Here is a 14,566-nt window from a genome sequence, read left to right as displayed (position 1 = left end):
TTGAACACTGTGACTGAAATAACTAATTCACACTTCAGTATAATGTAAAAAAAGTATTAAATAGGCCATGAGATGACATAAAAATGAGGTTGAGTAAATTTAAATACAGGTAGGCCTATAGTATTATGAAGGTACAGTATTACAGTACTACTTTTAATAACATTTGTCTTAACCGGGTTTTCGATTAATCGTGATTTCCATGCCCACCATTATTCCGGATAATCGAGAGTTGACTGTATGTTCTGTTAAATATGATATATTTTACAACAGCAAATATGATGCATACTTTCCAGCTCTGAAGTTATATCATGCCATCTACAAACAACTTTTTTCAATCACCATTTACATGAGCTACTTATTCCACATGCATATGCATTTCATATGCAAAAGGGAAGCACACAATGTTGTAACATATGCTGACTACTCAAACCTATCACATCTCAGGAACAGTGATAGTATGGGACAAAATGAATGTCTGACTGGAGAAAACCAAAATGTTCACATAATAATTTGACCCAGTGTCACCACAAATCCCACATAAATTGACTATTCAAACTGGGCATACAGAGTGAGGCGACAGCACCTATCTTAGATATGGCATAACTACAGCTATGTCAGTGACAAAAACTTGGTCACTTTAAGGAAAGAAACATAAATACTGTTGGAAGAGCTCAGAATCATGACATGATATGAACTATCATTGGGCAATTCATAACAAATATTTTAAATTGTTCAGATCTATTTCTATAGCTTATTTATGGTTTATTTAATAGTGCTATCAGTAGCTTGACTGCAGGCGACCCAAAGATACCAGCCTCCAGCTTTCACGTGTCTGCCAGCAGGATGGTTAGTCGGTAGACATGAGGTCTTGCTCTCAGGGATACAGCTGTTTCGGTGACCGGGATAAGACATATTCCGGGGTTTTGAAACACACAATTCCTCCAACACAATGACTAATGTGTATTTCCTCTACTTAGATGTCACACTAGTACACTTATGGCTGGAATATTACATGAAACCTCCATTATGCTCGCACTTTGCTATGTCACTTTGTCATTGACCATGGACTTCTTCATACTGCAACCAAGCTCCTGTTGTAACTCACACAATAATCCCCATTAGTATCCTACTCTCATAACAACTGTCACAGCATCACTCATAATTTTGTCACTCTCCACTTTAACTCAGTCCATTCAATCCATATATATTGAATTACTGGCTCCCACTCATTAAAGCTAACCAATTCTCTCTCTAACTTCAACTCAGNAGGCAAGATACCTTAAACTAGCGCTAGGGCTTCCTAAGAACACACAATCCAGACTAACATACGAACTCTGCAAGGAAAATTTCCTAATAGAAGAACTCAGATATCAACTGCCAAGCACAAAAAACTCAGAGGAAGTTATCAAAGAAAGAAAACAAAAAAGAGAGGAAATATGGGAAGAGTTCTACAGCACTGATGCAATGACTGACAGAACCTGGACAGGACCCAACAGAAAATTACGACACACAATTACTAGGTTGGCAACACACGGATTCCACCACAAGATATGCAAGAACGAACGTTTCCACGAAGCAAATGACGCGTGTGTGTGTAAACACTGTGATAAAAAGTGCAGTAGATACCACATTACCATATGCAAAAACCTAACCACATCAATAACCGAATACAGTCGCGAATAGAAAACAATTACTTTATGCACATTGTGCGCTTTCCCTTATTATATTTCCTTAACAGACTCCCTCTCTAACTTGAACTCAGTACTTCTTTAACTTGCTCTTCTCTCTATCTCAGAACTTCTCTTACTGACTCCTTCACTCCAACCACTCAGTTCTTCGACTGCCCAACTCAATCCAACTGAAATCCCCCCCCCCTTTTTCCCCCACGCAAGGCCTCTTTCATAACCCCCCATGTAACACTATGGCACGTTTCCTAAGTGGAACTCATTTGGAATGGCACTGGCCGGATTTTACAACTAGTCATCCGTCCACCCTTTTCTCTGTCGCGGAAAGATATTATCGCTACATACTTACTTCGTCTATTATAATAGACGAATGATAATGATAATTATCATTACATGGTTTGCTTTTAGTGACGGTTTAAGTGAAATACAGCTAGCCGCTAACATTGGACCTGGTCCCTCAAAATACTCTTCCTGACAGACACGCAAAAGGAGCTGACAACAAATGCAAATTACAAATAATAATGCCTCAGGGTATGGACACAGCCATGGTGAAATGGAAGAGCCTGTCTCTAGGAAAATCATTATGACTAAAGCATAACGGAGGGCTGACTGGCATGGAAATCACATCTACTAATAAAAATGACATGGCCATCTAACGAATCCATGCCTCTCATCCTCGATGGAATACAAGATGACTCTTACACAATATTAAACAATTTCCAGGTGAGGATTGTATGGTTACATGATCTATATTAGTGAACACCGAATCTGAAAGGATGCAGATGTGACCTAATTTGAGACAGTTTCACAATTTGCCTCAAAGGACTGAAGAAAACAATGAAAAAACTTAGGATACCTGGTCTCCAGACTTAATCACCCACATTATTTGTAATCACTATGAATGTTAGATTTTTACCCACTGAAGTGACAAGCTGTGTTAATTTAGGTTAAATACTAAATAAAATGTAATACTACCCTTCTCTTCTGGGTCCCTGTCAGTTATGTTACAGTTAAGATAGGCATAATTTCATTTGAAGTTAAAATGCTGACAAGCAAGCAAGCAAGAAAACAAGCCATAAAATTATGAGCATACCTCTCACAATGCCTCCACTGTAAGCATCACGATGTGTTGCATGATAAATGGCTCTGCGCCCCAAATCATAAGCTTCTTCATCTTTGAGATCCCAGCTGTAGCCAGAATCAAGAACTCCAAAAGCATAAATTGATCCAGAACCAACAGAAAACACTTTTCCTTTTGTCCGTGTCCCTTCGCTATCAACATAATAGAGGCCAGGACCCTAGAACGGCAATTTTGATAGTTTAAAGGATTATTCAGCTATTGGAAATTTGAAAATCCCTGTCATGAAGTTAAACATTACTCAGTGAAGCAGATGTTCTGAAGGTCAAGCAATATGGTTTGGAATTAACTGATGAGACCCCATAGTCAACCCATTAGTACAATTGCTTCTGCTACCAGCAGATCAAAATAGCTCCTAACCATGAAAGACTCACATCAACAAGCCAACATATCTTGTACAATGTTACAAAGTTTTGTGATAAGAAACAAGATATCAAAATACTCTTAGGAACACTACCAGACACAATGCTGCATAAATTTAAACTGTTATCAGTAATGTAATAAAAGGACATGAAGCTGAAGTGAAGTAACTTCAAATCCCCACACCTAGAGGAGAGAAAACATCACTTCTAAATAAAATTACTGATAATTCAGATATGTGCATAAGTAGAAGGAAGTTTCTGATGTGTTATGAATTTCATAAAGAAATATTAATTCTAAGGAAATACCATGGCTTCTGAAAACAGCATCTCAATTTTACGGACAGTAATGAAACAACCAGGAACACTTTACAGGCGCCTTAATTTGGTAGCAAAACAAGCAATTATTGGCTTATATTGATAAAACATAAATTCACACCTGCTATACTGTCACAAAATTCTGGCAGAGTGGCAGTGTTCCATATATGTATGCTAACAGGAGTACACACTGCAAAGATGATGCTAAATCTGAATCATCAGACTATTGCGAAAAACATGAGGAGTCACTAAATAGGTCACAAATGGAAGTAAATCAGCTGCAATGGATGTAATTGGCTATGTGTATCACTAGGTAGCAGCAGAGTCCAGCTTCATGACAGCCTAGGTAGCAGATGAGCATGTGCATGTTCAGAGGCTAGTTTGAGTAGTCAAAATGGCGACCACACTTGTGGAGTATACTACCAAAGAGCAGCGTTCTGCTGTGTTTTTTAGGGGGCAAAAAGACTCAATGTAAAGGGTACTCATAAAGAAATGTTTCCTGTTTACAGTGGGAGGTGTTTGTAGTGTAAAGAGGTTCACAAATGGGTCAAAAAATTCTATAAAGGACATTCAAAAGCTGCAGATGATGCCTGACCATGTGTGGAAATAGCTGAGGCAACTGCCAAAAGGCTTCTATGCTATGGGTTTGACACACGGCTAAAGAATTGGGAAAAGTTATGTCAATGTTTGTGGAGGATATGTCAAGAGATAAATGTTATTTCCAGGTTCGAGTATCACATGTTTTACATTTTATATCCATTTGTGACATATTTACTGACTCTCCCTCACATAAGTAAAAATTCTGAAGAAAATGGCTGTAAGAACTGCAACAGAGAGTAATGCTGTACTAGATAACACCATACCATGATAAGCGAGTAAACTATCGTCAGTCAACAAGAGAGCCATCAATTACTGGGCAAGAGATAACTTGACGTAAAATGAAATATAAAATAACATTAATTACTGTTCACAATGATACAAGTGACTAGTTTGGCAAGTCTTTAGTTGAAGAAGGACCTGCAAGTGAAACCGAAATGGCAAGTGAAATCAGCAGCAGCAGTGATGATAGCTCAACTGACAGTGTTGAAGAAACTCCTTATCCCACAGTACCCTGTATTGAACAGCTATGGATATGTTTCTGTATACTGAATACAATATTGTAATGGATTTGCTCAAAGCATTTCTAGGCAATGGCTCGGTAAACACGTTCCAACGTGCAACAGTGGAAGCTGTGTCTCAGTGAACAAATGTGATAGCTCATTGCTAGGCAAGAGTCAGTGTGTAAATGAACTCACTGCTAGGAATTACGTGACTTCTGTTTCCTGTGTTGTCTGTGTGGAGTCTATATAATGAACACCTGTTGTAGCTTAGATCTGTGCAGAGTGCAGTGTAGTTAAAGAGTCCTGGAGACTTTTTAGTTGAGTTCTGAGGTTCCAGAGTGACTGAACAAGAAATGGAAAGAAGACTTCATAGTGATATTAAGTGTGATTAAGAGAACTTGTAACCAACGTGCCAATAAATATAACCATCCAAACTAGAACCCGTTATTTTCATTACGTGTACCCCCATATTCATGACAATAGGAAAATATATCAATTGTTCTTTAATTGAATCACTGACAATTCTAGTGTGGTTGTGAACTACTACTTGGTTCTTCAACTGTCATCATGTTGGTGATCAGTTCAAATCATGGCCAGGCCACCAACTATGGTCAGTTTGTGCGTTAATTCCATTTCACTCTGTATAACTTCCCTGTAAAAAAATGCACTTGTTTTTGACTAAAGTGAAAGACACATACCCACAGTTCACAACCTTTTTCATAGTTTTCATCCACTACCACAAGATTTTAACCATAACATATTTTCTGTTTTGTTTTGTGGTTTATTTAATGATGCTGTCAGCAGGTCAGGCTACATAGCGTCAAATGATAGACGATCAGTAAATAATGAATTTGAAAGGATGTACAAGCATCTGTGGTCTAATGTGAAGTACTATCCCACCCTTTTCCTGGAAGAACAGAGGAAAACCATAAAAACTTCAATCTGGAATGCCAATCTCTGGACAAAGATTTTAACGCAGGATCTGCCAAACAGAAAGCACGAGTACCAACAATTATCACAACATCTGGCACCCTAGTGTATTAAATCTGCAGTTTTAACGTTTGGCTCCTTATTGTGGTTATTATGCATCAGTAGCTGATGACACCTGTAATCCATCACACACTTCTACCACAGATATCTTTGCTATGATTCAAAGACGTAATACACATGGGAGAAAATACAAAGAACTTCACTACAGTGGTACAACTCCACAGATAAAACTGTGTGCACATGGCCTGCTATTGTATCCAAAGCTATCAGCAGGGCTTTAGCAAGTGTTGAGGGAGGGGGAAATACAAAATGCATATAAAATTCTGACTGGAAAATATCATAGGAGTACAGGGGATCTGTGTATACTTGATCCGATGTGGATGTGAAATGGAGTGGATTTGGTCAAGATATGATACAACAGTGGAGTTCTATACTGATAACAATGAACCTTTGGATTCTATTGCGGAATTTCTTGATCAGGAGAATAACTTTCATGCACTCAAGAAAGATCCTATACTAACATCACAAAGGCAGCAAATTATCACTGGGAGCACTTACTCTCTTATCCCATCCTGCAATCATCATACCCATTGACAGTCCCATTCCCTTGTAGTTATACACCATATTGGCCATTAGTTTTGATGCTGCAGCCACAGAAATTCGCTCCCTATTCCGTAACTCATACATGCGACACTGTTTTGCCAACACTCGGTCCCAGTACACACAGTCAGCAGCACCGCCTGCCAGTGTTGCCAAAAGATAATCATTGATCTCAACTATCTTCTTCATTGTCTGTGAACCTGCAAAATGATTATGAAAGATACAGTGTGCATAGACCATTTGCAACCAAAAATAATCTCAAAATGTCTCTTTTTGGAACACTATATTGCAAAGTATTCAAACTTATTTTCCATTAATTAAATTTATAAGCACAATTTATTGTATGAATACAAAACTCTCAAGCTATGTAATTTGTTTTAATTTTTTTTTTCAGGAATTGCACTGAACCTAGTCATATTTATGCATCAATACAGTGATGAAAATGGCATGTCTGCCTGAATCCAATGCTGTAACTGTGCCATGCTCTGGGACTCGTCATAGTTTGTTACAAGAGTTGGATAAGGTGAAAAATAATCAGTGGCCCAAAAGGCAATTCCAGGGTCCAGCTGATGATGGTAATTTACTCATCATTCCTAGACGACAGGGTGACAGACTGAATTATGTGTTACTTCACAATGACACTTGACACAAATTTATGAGCACCTGATATTAAGGTAACAATGCTTCCAGTTCATCACTTATAAAATGAATGTGAGCCAGTTTTGAATTTGAAAAATTAGAGAGTTATTAAGAGGATTCATATAATTTTAGAATGAGCCTACATTTATCAATAAAAATCCAAGCGCAGTGGAAGCGCACTGGGCCCATAACCCAGAGGTCCGTGGATCGAAACCACGCTCTGCTACCATTTTGAACCAATACTACTCCCGTCTTCACCCTACAACCACCAAGCTTCAGTGAAGTCGGGAGCGGTTTGTCGTCGCTGGCCCTCACGTCGTGTTTACAATGCTCCCCAAGATCGTCATGGGAAACCAAGCTCACAGCAGAGAATCATTATTGAAGTCAATGACAGACCCCAAAATAACAATAACAACGTTTAATAAACACAAAAATAAGTTAAAAAAAATACACAAAAAAATATAAAAAATAAAAAAAAAATAGAATAAACCTGGCTGAGTTTCTCCACCCTATATTAAACCGCACCTTGCAGCATCAACTCAATAACCTGCCCAGTTTCACTCGCCCAGTGGCATTTGAATACAAGTCACTTCCTTCCTAGCCACATGCGGCATAAAGACAAATACACAGAATAACTAAACTGAACTAGTCCGCCAGAGGCGGCATCAAGAAATTACATGTCTATATAATACAGGCTAAGCAAACCTCAGTCATAGGTGGCCTCAAGAAAATAATATATACAGTAGAACTTGGTTATAACGTCATCAAAGGGACCTAAAAATAGTGTCAATATAAACGAATGTCGTTGTAACCGAAATGGGCACTTCCACAGTAGCCTTATGTTACTCACGTAAAAATCTACCAAAAACCGAGTTAAAATGTTGCATTTTTTAGTGAAATACGTAGTTAAGTACAGACTAACGTAACATTAACGTGGAATTTCCCAAATGTGTAATATCAAAGACATATTACAGCGCTTTTCACTGACAATACACACAATATTTCACGAATCACTTTAACTTTCTCTTCAATGCTTAAAACTTTCCTTTTCATTGCCATGTTTTCGCTACTGCACTTCTCTGGGTTTAGGCAGGAACACTATAGGGTAAGTAGACAATGTGAGGTCCTGTTAGACGAGATTCTAGGAAAGGAATGCAGTTAACAACCTGCCGCGTCCTCTTGCACTATTCACGCAGTCCCACCCCACACCCTTATTTTCGCATAAAACCCACGCTCCTCTTGCAGCCCGCGGTCGTATTCTTCCAGGACAGTCACGTCAGCAAGTAGAGAAAGTGAGGGTGGGCAGACACATCAAACTTTCCCATGATATCAGAGAAATTCAGGAATGAAAATGACATTACATACGAGGTTGATGCATTTGTGCATGTCGTACTAAGCAAGGTATAAAAACAGTTGCTTTATAAGGAATTAGTTCGTACCATTGAATATTTGACGCAACAGACTAGGTGTCGCAGAAACCGATGTTGCTATAACCAAGTTTTACTGTATATTTATATAAAAAAAACTAACTCTCATATCGCCACCACACCATCCCCCTGATAGCTGGTGACTGTAAACCCCAACGTCTGTGGCCAGACCCAGAGGATGCCGAAACGCAATTTTGGAACAAGACCCCTCTGAACTGAAATTTAGAAAATATCCCTGGCTGGTCTGCCAGATGTGCTTACCCAAGTGGATCCACTTATCAGACTAACTCACTGCTCCCAAACATACTTCTTTCCGAGACACAGGGGTAGAAAGGGTGGGAAAATCATGTGGTATTGGGGAAGAGGAGGAGGGGGTAAGTTCTAGGACCTCGGGTGAAGGGTAGCATGGGAGATATGGCTGGAAGCCATTATGTCACGGAAGGAGCCATAGCTTTAGCACGGCTCAGTACAAGAGTGCAGGCCATACACTGATGGGTGCAGACTCTTGAAAACCTTATGATTAAGTGACTCCAAATGCAAGACACCATACAGGTACATCATTTTCAATTTAGGAAAGTGGCTGGCTTGATCTATGATCTTTGTTGCAAAAGGCCTGTCACAGAATATGAGAGGTCCAGAGAGCTTTATCCAACTGGCTGACTTAACAATTCAAGCCATATATGAGATCATTAGTACAGCATCAAGACTCTGTGTGTCTTGAGTCACTTCTTGCCCATAGAGAACCTGCCCAAAATGACCTACAAAGGTATAACACTGCTGACAAGCTACAAATCCGCTGTGATGACACTGCCCTGAGATGTTAACAAAACATGACACAGTCTCATACTGTAAGGTTGTCAAATATAATTCTCTCTTACAAACTATATTTTATTAATAGATGACTCAACATGTTACATTAAGAAGGTCCTTATCACCCAGAGGGTTTTAAACAAGTGGATGATGGTATCAATTTCTCAGTCCAGGAAGAAATCCTAGCAGTCAACAGGAAGGGTACCACAAGTTGGGGGATGAAGCCATGACCTGTTCTGATACTCTGAAATCTTTGTAGTTAACTCTACCTCAATCTATAGAGCAAATGGCAGAAAATACTTTAAAAGCTGGAGAAATTTGAACATCGAACTATAGTAAGTCTCAATTTAATTATCCCAAATTTAGTAATGTTGTGCATTTAGTGAATGTTTTTTTCTGGTCCCAATCAAAGCCAATATATATATAGTGTATTAATACCCCATATTTGGTGAATTTCGATTTTGAAAATAATTTGCATTTAGTGTGAGGAATTTCGACCATCCACAGTTTGTGCCCCATTTTAGTGAAACTGTGGTAAAAATAACAATTGATATTCTCACTTTACTTCTGCCAGGAAGCATTACCACATAACCATAATCTTTGGGAGGTGACATCTCATACTGAATAAACATAATACTTCTCTTTCTAACTGAGATTTTCTGTGTTTATTTCATCTCATNGTACCTTATTATTTATTTATATAGGATGCACTACATGTTTCGACCTCAAATGGGTCATCTTCAGGTACTGCTAGTTTCTCACATATTATTACCGAACTGCAACATTAACATTCCCACATTTCTAAATGTTGTGTACAAGTTAGTTTCTATCGAATTCACAAAGTAGAGAGAAGCTTAAACTATACTTTGGTTAAAATTAACAATAAGAATAAAAATCATATGTCATAAAGTCTTATACTGTATACGTGGTACAGTCATTAATTTCGTGGACTGTGGTTTTATCGTATCATATTACAAGGTATTCACATATACTTACACAGATCCACATCGACCCTCAAAATAGTTGCCATTTGTCACTATGTAAGTCTGCCAAGGTTGATATAGCTGCCGAAACCACTGCTGAAACATACTGGTGGGAAATTCCCGTACAGCGTCTCGCGGCATTGACGGCCTCCTCAGATGACTGAAATCTATGGCCACACAGCTTTGCTTTCAAGCAGTGAAAGAGAAATAAATCGCATCGTGCGAGATCAGGTGAGTACGGAGGGTGTGGCAAAACGGTGACCTGTTGCCTTGCCAGTTCCTCTTAGACAAGAACAGAGTGATGTGCAGGGGCACTGTCGTGTCGTGTAGCAACAGCCAATTCTTCCTATGCCAAATGTTTCACTAGGGGGTTTCTGGCAGAACTTGATGCTTGCTCATTCTTCAAACTGCCACATTTTCAATTTCTGTCACTCGCATGTAACTGCAGTTCACAATAGAGGTCGTAGTTCTGCTTACACTGTTTGCACACAACTGCCTTTTGCTGTGATGAGAGATGAACTAACAGGGCATCATACTGTGCCTCAGTCTATCCACTGTAATGCACTGCAATGATGCTTTGCAGCCAGTCCACGAAATTATTGACTGTGGTAGTATAACAATAAATTAAACTTAATTTAATAATTAGGTGACCCTAAATCCACAGTTTCATATTTAAAAATGATTTAAAAAATGATCTAAGCTGTGAGTAGCTTTGAGTTTGTTACTGCAGTAGACAACGCATAAGCTTCATCAAATTTCTTCTACTGTTTGCTGCATTTGCTCGCCGTGTTAGTATCGTAATGTTACCATTTTCCTAGAGAAGAGATCTCTCTTCTTTCATGTTGTCGGGAGCCAATGGTTAATGTGCGCTGTTTACATTATGCAGTTCATTGCACTGCACGGTTCATACTACAGTAAGCTACTTCATTTATGGTTGCTAGCAATCCTTAAAAATATACGAAAAGTTTCTTGATGTAATTTTGCATAATCTCCATTTAAAGAAAATCTTGATTTGGTGCAAGAAAAACCATTCTTCCAGAGATTCAGTAAACAGGGATTTCACTGCATAATCAAAACACAAAATACATATGTCTAAGATCGAGGGCCAAAATAGGGTAAGGATACCAACCTATAAATTGACCTCCTGTTGCTCGTGAGTCAACAGCTAGTACTACCCCTCCCTGGTAACGGAATCCAAGAGTTGTAGTGCCATGGGCAAATTTGATCTTGATGCTTTTTCCATGTTCATCTGTGGAAAACCTTGTGAGATATTCTGCTGGCTACAAAAGTATGAAACTGTTAAACATGTACAGTATATGCTCCAACCAAATAAAGCACTCAGGGGGTGGAAACTTGTTTGTTTTATTACAATACAGTTACTGCACAGCACAGTTTTGTTTTCCATGATCTGATGTTAAATCAAATGTAATTTGACAATTCTGAACTATTAGATGTAGTTTAACCTTTAAACGCTGGGCTTTTGAAATGGTGGTAACCTTGAGCTGGCCGGAGTTTATTTAAATGCCCACTGCTAGTGCGCATTTAAATGCCCATTGCTACTCTGCGTTTAAATGTCCGTTCCTGTTAGGGCGCTTAAAACAATTTTAAGCATTGTGTTTAAAAATGCTGTATCTAACAATTTTTATGATACATGGATGGAATTGACTTTGCTTGTATCAGCAAAGAACATAGTGTTGCATATTATAATGGAGGATTTGAAAATTTTTATACAAAGAGTATATACTATTTTCAATCTTTTTTTCCTTTTAATTTGGATGTGTACTGCAAAAATGGTTTCACAGTTCTTCACAGAGTTGTTCTGCATTATAAATTCATTTCTGTTTGTAACACTTGACAAATTTTAGCAGTCCCTGGTGTCATAAAACAGATGGAAGCAATAAAATCATTTGGTTCTCTGCTGAAAAACCTTACAACTTTGTTACACATATCAGATTTTCGAATCTTTTGACTAAAGGACAGAAGAATTAAAGCATGGCTATTCAAGAAAAAGCCAGAAGGGTCCCTTCTTCAGTGCTAAGTACTTCCATTGTAGCTGCAAGAGATTATTTCCCTTTCTATGGTCGTGAATGGACAGTTGCATCATGGCCGAGATACAGATTGTGATCTGTTTTCTGTGCATTCATAGTGAAATTAGATACTGCAGTTTCATTTCAACCTATATATACATCAAGCAGATAACAACAAAAAAGGTATGCACATCGAATTTTACTACATATTTTTAACACATTAATCTGCAGAATCTGCAATAAAAGTATTGGCTCGTGGATAAGTTCTTGTATAACTCATACGTATATTTGTTGTTCACTTAGGTAAAAGTAAAGTATCCCTGTAATAGGCCATGAAGGCCCATAGGGTCGTGAGACATTGAGGGTCCCACATTATCTAGACAATCGGCTGTTGTTCACTTAGGTATCATTTTAATTCTTCTATTAGGGTTTTACTCAAGTCTGTCTTGTAATTACTACATTTAAAAATAAATATTAAGGACTGTGCATACGCTTCTACTAGTGGTGTGTGCACATGCTTCCACTAGTGGAGTTTAAGTGGCCGACTGGCCACAACGGGGTACTTTAGCCATGATGACCATACTACTCACCAGCCCAATCAGGCCAGTTTGGATGTTAAAGGTTAAAGGGAGTACCTTCAAAAATTTTAGTTGGGTTTTCGAATGATTCTCTAAAGCTTTATGACATTGGTTGATTCATTACAACCTACTTATGTCCAACACTGTCCAATGTCTAATATATGTTTAATATACACCACATTTTGGGAACTGTCTTTACTCCATCTTCTGGTATTTAGCTGTCATTATACTGGCCACTGCTGAATGGCATACAATTTAGTATTCAAGGGATTGTGGGATTGACCCTGACTGCAGCCATGCAGCCACTAATATTGACAGGGAATTACATGAAAATAGGAGTACAGGCAACTCCTTAAGCGTCATGCATATTAATCACACAATGGGCTACACCAATGCAATGCCATTTCTAGGGGGCCTAAGTATAGTTCAATAGTTTGGGTTCTCTTACAGGGTTGTACCCTACATCCTCATCTCACCCGATGCCAACTGGTTTTAAAAGTCAAGAGGCATGAAAGAGAAATAAAAGTAAGTCCTAAAATTAATATTTACATATATTTAGGCTGCTGAAGTCAGCAGGAGCACCTCCTCAATCAAAGCCTACAGTTTTACCACTACAGCAACCTTTTCAGAGTGATAGTGGTGATGGTGGCTGTTTGGGCATACCTTTACATCTGTGGCCAACAGTCCAAGATGTGATACATTTGGATAATTTACTTACATAAAATAAATACAATACAATAGAATTATGAAATTGAGGAATACAATTTGTTCATGGGGGGGGGATTCAGTAATCAGGTACATCCAATGATCCAGATGTTATTTCCAGACAATGATGCAGTTTTCCATGGGAAGACCAAGGTTAAGATGGGAAGAATGTGTGTGGCAGGACATAAGAATTTTGGGTATAAAGAATTGGAGGAATGTAGCATCGAATAGAGAAGAATGGTGAGCAATCCTGAGGAAGGCCAGGGCTCACAAAGGGCTGTCATGCCAGTGGTGATGATGATGATGATGATGCAGTTTTCCAAGATAACAATGCCCCCATTTACAAAGTTCAGTCATGGTTTGAACAGCATGAAGGTGAACTTCCCTGCCCAGCATAATCATCAGATTTGAACAACACTGAACCACTCTGGTAAGTTCTGGAGACAAGAGTGAGGTACAGGTTCCCACCTCCAACATCTTTAAAGCAACTTGAAGATGTTCTTCAAGAACAGTGTATAAATTTCCGCTATACACTGTTCAAAATTGTACCAGTCCATTCAAAGACGGACTGTGGATGTACTGAAGACAAAGGGTGGTACAACACCATATTAATAAGGAAATGTGTACAGTACCTGTCGTATTTCCATTATTTTGTCAAACTCCTGTAATTATATGCAAAGAGAACGTAATAGGATCATTGTCAGAATAGGTATGGATTTGCGTCTTGTGGGAGAAACATTACTATAGTAGAATGGGCGTTCTGCAATGTCACTGCTTTTAGGTTATGTTATAAACCAACTCTTGTAGATCTACTATTACAAACGTCATTAGTAACCACATAACTTATGTTCCGTATTTTCTTTTAAATGTTATCATGTAAGCAATTCGAGATCCACCTATTAACGCGACGAAACGTTCAATGACGAATCAACATGATTCTGCATCTTTCTACCACAATGCAAATTTTAAAGAAAATACGTACTTACGTTCGGAAACGGTGGCATAGCCAATACAAGATTATTGACGAAGTTCTTGCTGTAATATTCAACCTCGGATTCAGATTCCACATCCCGTTTTAATGAACTGAAACTCATACGAGCATCATAACCACACAAACCTTCAAGCGCCATGACAACTTCGTTATGTTCCTTATGTTCACGACCAGGGGGTGGAATCTTGAATAGGGGAAAGGGTAACACGGTAACTA

The 14,566-nt window shown here is 38.5% G+C and overlaps 1 protein-coding gene across 1 annotated transcript in view; it reads right to left on the bottom strand.

The window, feature by feature from the left end:
- The window catches only part of LOC111870821 (proteasome subunit beta type-5), a 16,809-nt gene extending 2,271 nt beyond the window's left edge, over positions 1 to 14,538 (bottom strand). The window contains exons 1-4 of the mRNA XM_023863391.2: positions 14,346 to 14,538; positions 11,179 to 11,329; positions 6,149 to 6,390; positions 2,779 to 2,983 (exon numbers count right to left, since the gene is read on the bottom strand). Coding sequence (XP_023719159.1) covers positions 2,779 to 2,983; positions 6,149 to 6,390; positions 11,179 to 11,329; positions 14,346 to 14,489 — 742 coding nt within the window. The 5' untranslated portion in view covers positions 14,490 to 14,538. The remainder of the gene's footprint in view (positions 1 to 2,778; positions 2,984 to 6,148; positions 6,391 to 11,178; positions 11,330 to 14,345) is intronic.
- Between the last annotated feature and the right edge of the window lie 28 nt (positions 14,539 to 14,566).

Source organism: Cryptotermes secundus, unplaced genomic scaffold (genome assembly GCF_002891405.2).
Source record: "Cryptotermes secundus unplaced genomic scaffold, Csec_1.0 scaffold2112, whole genome shotgun sequence".
Lineage (NCBI taxonomy): Eukaryota > Metazoa > Arthropoda > Insecta > Blattodea > Kalotermitidae > Cryptotermes > Cryptotermes secundus.
The sequence above is the reverse complement of the archived record's forward strand: the minus strand, read 5'-3'. Positions and strand labels throughout refer to the sequence as shown.